Source organism: Echinops telfairi, unplaced genomic scaffold (assembly GCF_000313985.2).
Source record: "Echinops telfairi isolate 266 unplaced genomic scaffold, ASM31398v2 ScPeMD7_18;HRSCAF=68, whole genome shotgun sequence".
NCBI lineage: Eukaryota > Metazoa > Chordata > Mammalia > Afrosoricida > Tenrecidae > Echinops > Echinops telfairi.
Genome location: NW_022103915.1, coordinates 75,824,979 through 75,838,170, shown reverse-complemented (window position 1 = coordinate 75,838,170; position 13,192 = coordinate 75,824,979). Strand labels below are relative to the sequence as shown.

Genomic DNA, 13,192 nt, shown 5'->3' with positions numbered 1-13,192 from the left:
TCTGCAAGGGGATCTCCAGTGGCCTACTAATGGGCTTTGGATCTCCACTTCGCACTCCCCCCATCATTCACTATAAAATTATAAATTAAATAAACCTTTAACAATTACTTTACCTGAAAAATAGGGCGAATAATAACTCTCAAATAGTTAATGCAAATTTTAAATCATGAAAAGCACTCAAATAAGAATCCAAGCATAATTACTAGTCAATGAATATTAACTAATAGACTACTACTTTAAGTAACTGCTTCTTCTCTTACTGCTATTCTACCACTGCAATTACAGCTACTACTACCATCACACTTATTAGTAAAACAACCATTCTTAGATGACACATATTAACCCTTCCGGTGTATGCTATTATGACCCATAGGCCAAGCAAAGGGGCCTCAAGTCAGAAAGGCCGACAGACATTCAATCACGGCAAGCCTGGACTCTGCCTGCTGTGTGCAACCCAGGGCGTTGGTGCATTTCCTTTAGTGGTTTCCTTCCCTCTTACCCGCGCCGTACCCTTCTGTAATTTTTTGATAGACATTTTGGTTGGTGTTTTCCTGTGAGAAAACCAAAAAAGCATTGTAGAGGAGATCATGAGGATATTACCTGCTCCCCAATAGGTCGGCTCCCTGCTCCAACAGGGACCTGTGGTAGCTGCGATGTGACAGCATGATGAGTTACATCAGAGCGAGAGCCAGCTCGACGCTGCAGGGATGGACGTCTCAGAATCTAAATTTAAAATGACCTAATTAGTTCGCATGTCTTGGCTGAGACTTGCCCAGAAACCATAAACTCATAATGGAATTGTCGGTGACAAAGACTCGATCTTTGCCCACTATCTTCAGAGAAGTTTAAAATCTATTGTGCATTTTATACCGACCTCTTTAACAGAGGAACACAAAGCAACATACTGAAAGTTAGGTTTTAAAACATACATTTAAAAACGTTTTTCACTCCTTTAAAACTCAACTTGCCAAATTACTTACCAAAAAGAGCATTAACATACAAAACTATCAAAGTCAGTAACCACAAGCAGTTCTGGTTCACAATTACTATCTATGCTTGGGTTCCACTTTTCTACTTAAACCCTGTTAAAGCACTTTTCCCTTTCAATGCCACCACCGAATAGTTAAACGAGGGAAACAATAAGCTAATACATGGGAAAGACTTGCCAAATAGCAGGTAATAAGAGATTCTAACCATAATCATTGTCTAAAACCGAATAGTTAAACGAGGGAAACAATAGTTAAACGAGGGAATAGTTAAACGAGGGAAACAATAAGCTAATACATGGGAATAGTTAAACGAGGGAAACAATAGTTAAACGAGGGAAACAATAAGCTAATACATGGGAAAGACTTGCCAAATAGCAGGTAATAAGAGATTCTAACCATAATCATTGTCTAAAACCACGGCAAGTACATACTCGCGGACTAGTGCAGTTCTCTAACCTCACTATTTTAAAACCTGCTAACATAGCACCATGTGACAGGTAACATTTTTCAAATAAAACAATTTGCTTCCTTTTAAAGAGTGACTCAAATATGTAGGAGTGGGGGTAAATGTGCTCTTATCTGACCAAATTAATGACACCATTATTGTTATTATTGTTCCAAGGTTTAATCATGATTTAGCTTTTCATCTCTTTGATTTAATCATTAGTATCTTATCTTACTAAAGAAAATGGGAAGCGCTATCTCTACCATAACCTCCTCGTATTCTTGGTCCTCCTGATTGTCATCTTCGTTTTCGTCATCTTCTTCATCTGGTTCAGGCAAATCTTCATCATCATCCAGCTCAGCTAACAGAGTGCTGGCCCGGCAGCTATCAAGAAAATCTGGAAAACAAAGCCAACAACTTACTGTCCATGCACCACAAAGTTACTTACAACTCCCCTAACTCCAGTCCAGTGCCACCGAGACCATTTCGACTCATGTTTTGCCACCCCGTGTGTTACAGAATTGAAATGTTTTCTTTGCTATAATCTTCACTGAAGCAATCATAGAAGTCTTTCTTTCTGGCTGCTTCTGAGTGGGCTCAAACAGCCAACTTACTGCCTAGAGCAAACAAGTTGCGCTATCCAAGGACATAGGAGTTTTACAAACAATGCTAAACTTAGAGAAAGACTAGCGTGAAGACTGTACCGAGTGATAGCGCTCCTTTTCACCACTATACAGGTTGAGGAACAAGCGTGGCGAAAAACACCACAGGACAACAGATAATCAGAAGCTAAACTAGAACCGACAGAGTCACAGTATGAAACATTAACTATACGCATGAAGTTAAAAAAGTAGTAACAACTATACCACTATTTTCTGACTAACACGAAAAGCATAACACGGTGAAAAGAGAAGATTTTGGAGTTATTCAATAACAGTATGTCTTATATGCCAAGAATAATGATAGACACCAGTTATACAGACATGGCCTGAGCATAGAGTTTATAAGGGTGAGAGGCATTTAACAAGCATATAAATGAGCCCAAGAAATCTAAAAATAATCTTTTAAGACAAAAAAAAAAAAAATTAAGAAAATCAGTCAGACCTAACTTAAATTCCATCATTTACTTTGTCTGTGACCTAGATGGTTAGTTAATGGCATTTTATTCCTGTAAGATTATGTAACATCATGTGCAGAATCTTTTATTATATTGCATATAAGGAAGTTCAGTAAACTTTGAATACTTTTAGTTCCCTCCTTCTCATCATTTTCAGCCCTCAACTCCAATGAAAACGGAGCCCAACCTACATTATCCCAGCAAAAAATCAACAAGCAGCTCCAAACTCCTGTTTCTCTATAGAAACATAAAAAATTAAACAAAACTGGGAACTGTCAGAACTCTGGAAAATAATGAAGGTTTACAGTATCCATACAAATGCTGAGTCAAGAAAAGGGCAACTCAGAAACAGCAGGAAAGCTCTGTGGTGTTACTTGACCTTGCGTTCCCTAGCACAGTGGCAGTGACAGCTCATCTTCTTAATGTGTGAAACTAGGCAGGGAGTGGCATTGCTTGAAACACCGTAAACTGATCAAAACACTAACAGCTACATGGAGCAAAAAACTGGTTGTGATATAATAGCACAAAGTATCAGAAGAAAACAAGAAGGTTTCTTTGGAAAATTAGGGAATTCATAAGCACTGAAAAATATTGGGTAATTTAAAAAGCAGCACATGTCCAGGATAGGTCATACCCTCACTAGTTGAGCTACAGCTGACAGAAAGCCAAGGCTGGGGTAAAACTGAACAGCCTAAGCACCAAAGGAGAGCTCGAGCGCAGGGCCAATCCATAAAAACATAGACTGTTTTTGTTTAGATTTGTTCATTAAGCGCTTCGTGTTCAAGGAAATGTTGGTGTCAAAACACAAACTGAGAAATCCTTTAGCATAATAAAAAGCATGTATAAAAAACTCACAACAAACATCATAATCACTAGTGAAACACTGAAAAAGTTATCTCCCTAAGATTAGGAACAAAACAAAGATACTTTCAGTACTGCTATCTCATATTGCACCAGAAGTTCCAGCCAGAGCAACTTGGTAAGGAAAAGAAATAAAAGATATCCAAATAAGGAAGGCAAAAGTAAGATTGTTTATTTGCAGATGACATGACCCTATATATCTACTCCCCACTTATTAAATGATTAGGCTTAAAAAACCATGTTGTTATCTAAAATTTGGAGTTATGAAAACAGAGGACAGCCACATCATATCACAAAATGGAGACTGATAGATCATTACCAAAGAAAAACTTATTTTAAAAAAAGGACAAAGAAGATGAAGAGATTTCTCCTGAGAGTATATATAATTGGCTAATAAAGCAAATGAAAAGGTGTTCAAGGTTCTTAACATATATGGGAAATCCTAATCAAGACCCCAATGAGCTCCCACTGTGAACAGAGTAATCAACATCATTAATTTGTATCGAAATAGTTAAAAAGGAACCTAATTTGCTGTGTAGACATTCACCTTAAACACAATATATATGTTTCTTATGAAACGGTGGCTATCTCTGCAATGGGAAGATTAGATGATTTTAATTTTTCCTAGGAGTTCTAGCTTTGCGCACTGGCAACATCATAGCAAGTGAGGTTTATTCGAGGGGCGATTAATTGCAAATTGAAAACTTTTCTAGGAAATTTTTTTTTCCACCCCCACCATCCTCCCACCCACCACCACTGCCCCCCTCTAGGAAATTTACAAAGTATTTTCCATTTAGAAACAATAAAATGATTAAGAACACATATTTTAGTTTAATCAAATCGTTTATCACCGATTATAACACGGGAAACATGATTTAACTGGGGAACTTTCTAACAAAAAATTTGTTAGCTATTTTAAAAACTCAAAGGTTACCTCCATAAGGAGTTATTCCCTAAGACCTTGGTAATAATATAGACTATCACTTCTTATTGGTTTTCTTTGATAAAGGTGTCAAATATTTTTTGGTTTTTTGGTGCTTCCAAAAAAATTGTAATAGGGAAGGAAGGAAGAACCTATCACAATTAAGGATGTATAACACCCCTACCCCTGCCCCCGAGGGGGACAAACAACAGAAACGTGGTAGACAGTGGATGGTGTAAGACACGAAAATAATAATTTTAATTTATCAAGGTGTTTCAAGGTTGGGGGGGGGGGTATAAAAAAGGTGAGCTGATACCAAGGGGCGAAATAGAATGTCAATGTTTAGAAAATAATGATGGCAACATATGTACAAATATGCTTGATACACTTTATGTATGGATTGTTTTAAGAGCTGTAAGAGCCCCAAATAACATGATCTTAAAAAAAAATTGTAATAGTAACCAAGGGCAAAAAAGGATAACAAAAAAGGTTCTAGATGTCTGCTTTATTTATAATCCAAGAATTTCTGAATCCTTTTCACACACCACTAGTTTTAATCATATGTGAAATGCTGTATTTGTAAAAAAAGATAATCATTATTTTCTAACCCTAATCGCGCGTGCTCTCTCTCTCTCTCTCTCTCTCACACACACACACACACACAGAAAATACAGTAGGGGCATGTACTACATCAATCTTTAAATATTTTCATTTTAAACGGCAACTTACCATATAAGGAGTACTCTGCTTCCTGACCTGTGTCACTTTCACTGGAGGTTGAGGTGAGGCTGGTGGTCAAAGTGTTACTTAATGACTGGCCCACTGATAAAACTGTTGTTGCTGTCGCTACATTGCTGCTACTAGTCACACTGGATGTTGACATAGTCACCGTTGATGTAGTGCCAGGTGTGGTCAAATTAGGGAAGCTCTGTGCACCCATAAGAGGAGAAGCTAAGGAAAAAATGAAGCAAGTCACCTTAAAAAACCAGGTTTTATATTAAGAAAAACTAAAAAGGTTATGGCCTTAAACGAATAGTAACTTTGAGAATCCAACTGAAATCCAAGTTAAAAATCCTGATTTTTCTAGCACTATTTTTTTAAATTAAATACTTTTATTGGGGGCTCTTATAGCACTATTATTATTGCTAAAGTAAACCAAGCTATTTAAAAGCAAACTAACTTTCTAACCAGTAGGCAATGAAGTAATTCCCAGTTGTTATTTTACAAAGGGATTACTCTGACCCACTAATATCTTAAATGAGAGCAACCTTCAAAGGCCCAAATCCATTTGAGACCTAAGTAAAACCCATTCCAATGTAATGCTCTGGTTTCAACAAACTATGATATTTAATGGTCATCTACTTAATCACATATCTTTAATCAATCATTCATCACATTAAGAATTAACCTATTTTATTATTATTTTCTAAGAATAAGAGGCCCTTTTCACATAGCTGATCTGAATTCTTAACAATACTATGATTCTTTCAAACTCAACTTCACATTCCTAGGGTTAATTTGACACAGTTGTAGCTAAAACGGTTCATGATCTAGTTCAAGGTTGTAGGAGCACTCTTCCAGAGACTCGACCTTACATCATTCAAAGGTGAAAATAGCATTTGTTTTGTAAGGAAAAGCTCACTTACTTGCTGTGCTCATCACATTCCTCCCCAAAGTATTAGTGTTGTTATCACTGCTGCTTCGGCTTAGATTCATGTTGTTTGTGGCATTAGTCCGTGCTATGTTTGCTACTCTCCTTACAAAACTCTCCAAGCTAGATGTTTCCCGTGATGATAAGTTAGGTACACTTGCACTAGAACTCATGGGGGCCCCAGCAGCCAACAAAGAACTCACTGACAGTCTGTTACTTGCTGAAGAGCTAAGAGGTCGTTGTGAAGCTGCTTCTTTATTAGTTAAGTCAGATACTGAACTAACATCAGGAGAGCTAACACTAACAATCCCCATGGATATTGCACTGGATTCTCCAGGAGTACGGACAGAACTATCAGGACCTAACTTTCTTTCAGCATTTTCACTTCCCGTTTCCGCTGTTAAGGTGCTGGTGCTCGCACTGGAAGACGACCCTACTTCTGCTTGAGGGACGTTTTCAGCAGATGAAAGAACAACAATCGGTTCATGGACATCAGCTCCTGAAACTATACTGTGCTCCATTACAATTTCTGATCTCCGTTCCGTTTTGGTCGAACCCAAGCTGATGTCGCTGCTACTGGCCACGCTACACACAGAGCTGCTGCTTCCTTTTCTACTGGAGGAGCCTGCAGCAGCAGATGTCTTGTCTGGACAGTTGTTTTTCACCAAGCTGCTCCATGATTGCGTTGTGCCTGAAACAGTGGATGAAACAGGTTTGGGTGATGCCACTGTATCAGGGTCGTACCCTGGTGCAAGCTTGAGGTCAAATTTTCCTTCTGCGCCCATACGGTAAGAGTTTGAGCCACCAGCATCCCAGGTGACATCAATCCAGCCTGGAAAGGGACAGGAGTTTGTGAGACCCACAGAAAGTATATAGGAGCGTGTCACACAGTAGCTCCACATATGGGATCAGCTTTTCACCAGTCCTGTATTTTTTAATTTCTATAGTCATTTAAGGTCTGCCAACTAAAATTAAATGTGATCTATTTAATCTAATCAATTCCTTATTTAAATGATTAGGCTAGCTATCTGAAAACTAGTATTATCTGATTCTTATACGAAATCATGTAAAGAAAAACATGTACTATATACAAAGTTTCTGGGAAACAAAAAAATTCTTTTCGTTTCCCTTATTTCAGGAGTACTCACTCTGGTGATATGTAAAAACAACGTAACGATTGTGTTTGCATCTACTGAGGTATCTCTAAAATGAAAGAACTGTTTAACACTTAACCCAAAGTGGACCCAAGTAGGAAAATCCTACAACTGCAGCAAGGATAGATGGAGACTTACCAACAAAGTTTGGGTTTTGTTGTTTTAATTATGTGGTCAAATTTTATTTCTATTAAAATAAAATACTCATTCACCACTAATTTCTTTCTTTCTTTTTGTTTTAACCACTAATTTCTATGTTTGTACTACAGCTTCTAATTGACAAGCATTATAATGAAATATCACTGTAGATAGTTTAGTCCACTAGCTCAATAAAATACTGTTAATATTTCGGTTTTGTTCTCAAAGTTTAGTAGTTACTTGTTGCTGTTTTAATTGAGTATAATAAATCTGAATAAGCCCAGTAAATTCTAAAATAAAAATTAAAAAGCATGTTAAGCTTTTAATTATAACTTATTTGCTAAAGCTAGTAACTGATGAGAATGACATTCAATTTATGTTTACTCCTTCTTGAAAAAGACAGTCTTTTTTTTTTAAGAGTTAACCAACTTCCAAAAGAAACCACAAAAATTGTGCCTGTTAAAAGGAAATTAAAAAAAAAAAGGAAATCAAAAAACATTTATAATCTAATCTTAGTGTCATAAAATAATTATTTCAAAGGGGAACAATAACACATAAATATTGCTTTGTTACACCAAAAAAGTTTTCATAAAACTTATAACATAAATACATACATATAAACATTGACAAGCCAAATTCACATATATATACACATTTGATGAAGCTCAGAGAGGTATAAGTAATACTGAATTACCTGTGGGTAATAATGTATACCAGTGCTCTAAAATGAAAAGTGACTCCCCCAAGCCTACATAAGTAGCTTTCAATTGCCTCAATTTATTCTGTATGCTGAAATAACCTCTGAAGAAACCACTTCTCTTCTGCTACATGGACAAGTGTGAGAAAGAGTAAGGTTCAAAAACATTCCAACCTCAAATAAAAATGACATCGGTATAGTATTAACTAGTCAAAAATTACACTGATAGCTTATTCCAGAGCAGTTGTAAATTCTGTTAACTGTTTAATTAAATGTGTTACATACAGGGAAGCAGAAGATCGTACTCTTGCTGATAATTGTTATGTGTAAAGTCTAACTAGGTAACTCTACGTAGTAACATGTCAAATAATTAAGGGATAATCCAATGGCTAATCCTCCCAATGTAGACTCTTGAAAAATATACAGACTTAATTGCTATAACTTGGTGAAAACTTTTTTAAAAGCAAAGAAAAAACCCTCTCATACTAGAATTCAGAATGTTTTACCTCAAACCTAGGCAAATTAATAATGTTTAAAGGCCACAGATATACTATACATAACTGTACAAAACCCACTGCTTCTCTTATCACCAAAACATATGTTTATAAATAAAAGTAATGAATAGCCATTATTGGAAATAGCTGGCATAACTATTTAGAAACAATCCTCTCTGACAAAGACTTTTTAAATCACAACATAACAGCAATCACCATTTTTGTCAGCCAAAATACAAAATGTCTACACTTGTCAGATAGCAAAAGCAAGTTTTTCCTGATGCTAACTTGTGTGATTAAAATTGTACATTTCCTAATTTATTAGACATCCCCGAAAATATACAGCAAAAGGATACACTTAATTTAAAAACAATGATCTTTTACATAGCTTTAAAGTTAGAAGCCCCAAGAAAAGCTGACCGAGAAACACTGAAATAATTCATAACCTACTAATGAATAAAGAGGCTAGGATTCTTATTCTATGCTTTATTGAAAAATGGCAATTAAAAAATGATAATGCCTTTTCTATGTGGTTTTTAACACGGAAAAAAACAGTATTGCCTAATTCCTGTGACACTAGGAAGACAAGGAAAAGCTAAAAAAAAAATTAAAATAAAATTCAGAAGTAATACAAAACTAAAACAAGGTAGAGCGGCCAAGAAAATGTGTTTATGTTGATTTATGAGCCACTTCAAAACAGTAGTGACATGTCTAATCAAAGTCCATGAATATTAAAGTTGCTCTTATTTATAAATATATGTGAATTCCATTATTAATGTGAAATAAATAGATCAATTCTTCTATATATTGTTGGGTAGTCACACAATTTATCCCAAAGTTTAAAAAAAAAAAAAAGGCTAGTGTTTCCACCCTTGATTTCTATATTGCAAGTGCTAACATGCACCTTGCTCACCATTATGTAATTCTCCTGTGACAGTGCCTTCTCCCTGTGGACTGCCATCCTGATCTCGCCATTTCCAATCAAGGCCTCGGATCACCCGAGCTCCTGGGACCATGTATTTCAGAACCTGGGAGCGTACTAGACGTCTCTGTCTTCTAAGATTAGCTTCTGCTTCCTTAGCTGCCTTGCCTGTAAGGTAGAAACTGGTTTAACTCCATAAACATAATCACTTTGCATAAACTGAAGTAATAATTTATTAAGTTATGGGAACCTTTTATCAGTTCTTTACCTAGCTGATCTTCACATACTCCATTCACAGTGCCATAAAGTTCAAATCCAGACAGTGAGAGGTAGTGTGTTTGCCCACTGGCATTCTTCCCCATCTGTTTTATTCTCACATGTCTCCACCCTTGTTTCTCATCCTTTGGTGGATCAAGAGGCCAGGTTGCTGTTGACCTATAAATGTGTTGGTAGGGAGGGGGGGAAAAAAGTGTAATGAAAATGATACTTAAAAAAGAAAAAATGAAATTCAAAGTGAAGAAAATTTTTTACGTAATTGAGAAGCATAGGAAACATAATTTACATATTTAGTAGATAATTAATAACAAAAATCAAAGAAATAAGAGGAAAAGGACACCCAAAAAGCTTAAAATAAATTTTTAAATGTATATTACCTAATATGACGCATTCATTTATGCTTAATAGAAACTAAAGTTATAAAGTTTAAAAGAAGTGTAATAAAGACTTTTATAATGTAAAAAGATTTTTTAAATTCTTGCAGTTTTAAATTCTGTATTAAAATTTTTATTTTAAAACTATTAGCAATACGGCAAATGTGGAAAGTGATAAATAACTCTATAGCTTACACCTAAAAATGTGCCACAAACAATATACAACTAAAGCTTTATCAAAATATTTTAGAAATGAAAAAAAAAGAGAGAATATTTTAGCAATGACTGGAAGTCCTACTTTAAAATATTACCGATAAAGAAAAAATGTATATAGGTAAGAAAAAAATTCAGCTTAATTCTAAAACCAGCAAAAATCATGGTTCATTTTGAACATGCCTATGTATGCAGAAAGTTTAATAAAAAACAAATTTGTTACTGTTAGTATGATACATATATATAGATCACACACAGGCATACATCAATTATAAATATTACAAGTTAAGTTTTCTAATATTCAATTTAATATTTTTGACCAAATTTTTCGTAAAACTATTACTTTCAATTTTTTTTTCTTTTTTAAATACTTTTATTAGTGGCTCTTACATCTCTTATCACAACTCATACGCTCCTCCCATGCGTCAAGCACATTTGCACATATGCCGCCATCATTTTCAAAGCCTTGTCTTCCCATTAGAGCCCCTGATATCAGCTCCCCATTTCTTCCCCCTCCTTTCCCCACCTGTCCTCCCTCAAAATCCCCTTGATAAGTTATAGATTATTTTTTCCATATAGTACTTCCAAATCTTAGTGTTCAAGTTGTAGGATAATTTTTGTTTAGAAAAAACATAAAAGTACACCATTATAAATCAAAACAACACAGCTCTCATGAGCTTCCCAACTGCAAAGATTGCTCCACTAACCCTGGTTCATTGAGACTGCAGTCATCCACATGGGTATATAAGGAAGTCCAGTTCTGTCCATCTTTGGATACCTGGAAAACCCAATTTCTCAGTGCAGACCTTCCATAACCACGAGCATGCCGAAGAGTATATGCTGATGGTATTACCCACAGACCGAGATCTACAGCAAACCAAGCATTCTTATCATCATTGCTGTGACAATTTAAAGCTGAATTATCACGACTTAAAATGTCTTCTAAGCGGCCATAAGGTAGATTTCTTCCTTCTGACGATGTTACTACTACAAGTCCATAAGCAGCTGGGTTTACCCATTCATACGCAGTTCTATCCAGGGAAAAGGAAAAAAAAAGCAACTCAGATAACACTGTTAAAAACGTAAAGCATTACTTTGTTAAATATAAAATTGTAATAATTTAAATAAAATTCTGAATGGTGCAAGCATTTTTTCCTTCAAAAGAATCTTAGATTATTTTCAAGTTAACCTACAAGACTTACACAAACATGTAAAAGAATGAAGGGGGCCCCAAACAGTTCCTTAGAGAAATTCTATTATCTTTTAATTCCATTTCCATAAACAATGCACGCATGTGTGTGTGTGTACAAAAACATTTATTCTACTCTAGAATTCTTTTTCCAAGAATGGAGCGAGGGTGGGCTATTGGTTAAGTGTAGATTGCTAACCGCATATTCCGAGATTGAAACCAACCAGCCAGTGAGCCCCACAGATGAGGCTGTCTGCTTCCATAAGATTTATAAAGCCTCGAGCACACTAAAAAGGGTGTCTGAATCCGAGTCGGAATGGATGCAGTGGCAGTGGGATTAGTTTTGGTTTGGTGGTAACTCTAGACTAAAATAGAAATGACTTACTTGGCATTTGTCCCAATCCAGTAGATAATCCCATTTTCATCAAAATCATGCTGGTGCCGAAATACAAAATTTTGACCTTCTCTTAATTTTCGAACAAAAACAAATGAAGATCGGTCAAAATCATACCACTGCTTTGCTACCTAAACCAAACAAATTAAGATATTAAGCTTATTAAAGTTTGATACTTTATTCACCATAGTCTTTTTTCAATATGAATTGTTTTTAATTTATTATAACAAGGGCACCTTAAAGAATATTTCTAAAATTACAAATTAGGAAGACCCTCCAATATTCATTTCACAGCACATTTTCTTAATTTACCATTTCAGTGCATAGAATAGAACAATGTCTTTCTTCATCATTAAAATTTTTAAACTATCTTATTTCATATATTTTAATACCTTTATCATAATCGAACAATAGAAAGTTACTTGATATTGTTTATTGGTTGAGGTTTTGCTATTTCAGTACTACAAATAACAATAAACACCTTTATGGAGGAAGCATTTGTTATATATAAGACTATTTTCTTAGAATAGATTCCTAGAAATAGAATCAAACTATATCATCATATTCTCTGACTAGTTGATTTTCCAAATTCTCTAAAGAGTTCTAAACCACAGCAGTGAATGCCATGCCTTTGCCATTCACTCACCATTTTCAAGAGATACTGTTCTAAAGACTCAACTGTGGCTAGGGGTTCCATCTTCAACATTCTGCCAGTCCTGTCTATCAAAGCAGTTTCACCAGGTGCACGCTCCAGCCGAAACCTTAATCTTCTTGTAAGTATCTACAAAGAAATAAAAATACTTCAGAAAATATCTTGCCTTTTTATCTTAGTATTGAAAAAATGAACAAGTCTAATCAAAACGGAAAGATTTGTCTTCTATTACATCTAAAACAGGGATTCCTAAGTAAGTTCTAATGGCTAGAATTTCTATATAACCTAAATATTGATGGTTTATATAAAATTATAAAATATTTTAACAGAAGAATTCCATATCTAATTGATAAATTTCAATCTTCTTGATAAATTTTTGTAATGAAAAAAAAATTTTGTAATGAAGTTATATTGTGCTATTTATTGTCTTCAAAGCAAGACTACATTAAATAACTTATAGCTAATAAATTATCTTTAATACATTTTAGTAAAAATCAAGTATGGACGAGCAATTTTAGGTAGCACCATTTCAGCACCAACCTTAACTAATTCCTGAAGACATATAATGTAATAACTACATATGTGATATAAGGAGCTCAGGTAGCACCTTGCTTAAGCACTCAGTTGCCAACTGAAAGTTTAGTTGATCACACATACCTATGTGCTCAACACGAGAAAGACCTGCCAAACTGCTTCTGTATAGA

At 35.2% G+C, this 13,192-nt stretch overlaps 1 protein-coding gene across 6 annotated transcripts in view; it reads right to left on the bottom strand.

Moving 5' to 3' along the window:
* Positions 1–13,192, bottom strand: part of HECTD1 (HECT domain E3 ubiquitin protein ligase 1) — a 100,957-nt gene that overhangs the window by 22,776 nt on the left and 64,989 nt on the right. For 3 of the 6 annotated variants that reach the window (XM_004698519.4, XM_045287861.1, XM_045287859.1), the window contains exons 20-28: positions 12,483–12,617; positions 11,828–11,967; positions 10,961–11,284; positions 9,659–9,825; positions 9,382–9,558; positions 5,981–6,817; positions 5,064–5,285; positions 1,698–1,831; positions 601–723 (exon numbers count right to left, since the gene is read on the bottom strand). In XM_004698519.4, coding sequence (XP_004698576.1) covers positions 601–723; positions 1,698–1,831; positions 5,064–5,285; positions 5,981–6,817; positions 9,382–9,558; positions 9,659–9,825; positions 10,961–11,284; positions 11,828–11,967; positions 12,483–12,617 — 2,259 coding nt within the window. The remainder of the gene's footprint in view (positions 1–600; positions 724–1,697; positions 1,832–5,063; positions 5,286–5,980; positions 6,818–9,381; positions 9,559–9,658; positions 9,826–10,960; positions 11,285–11,827; positions 11,968–12,482; positions 12,618–13,192) is intronic. The other 3 variants (XM_045287858.1, XM_045287860.1, XM_045287862.1) reach the window with 3 other exon arrangements.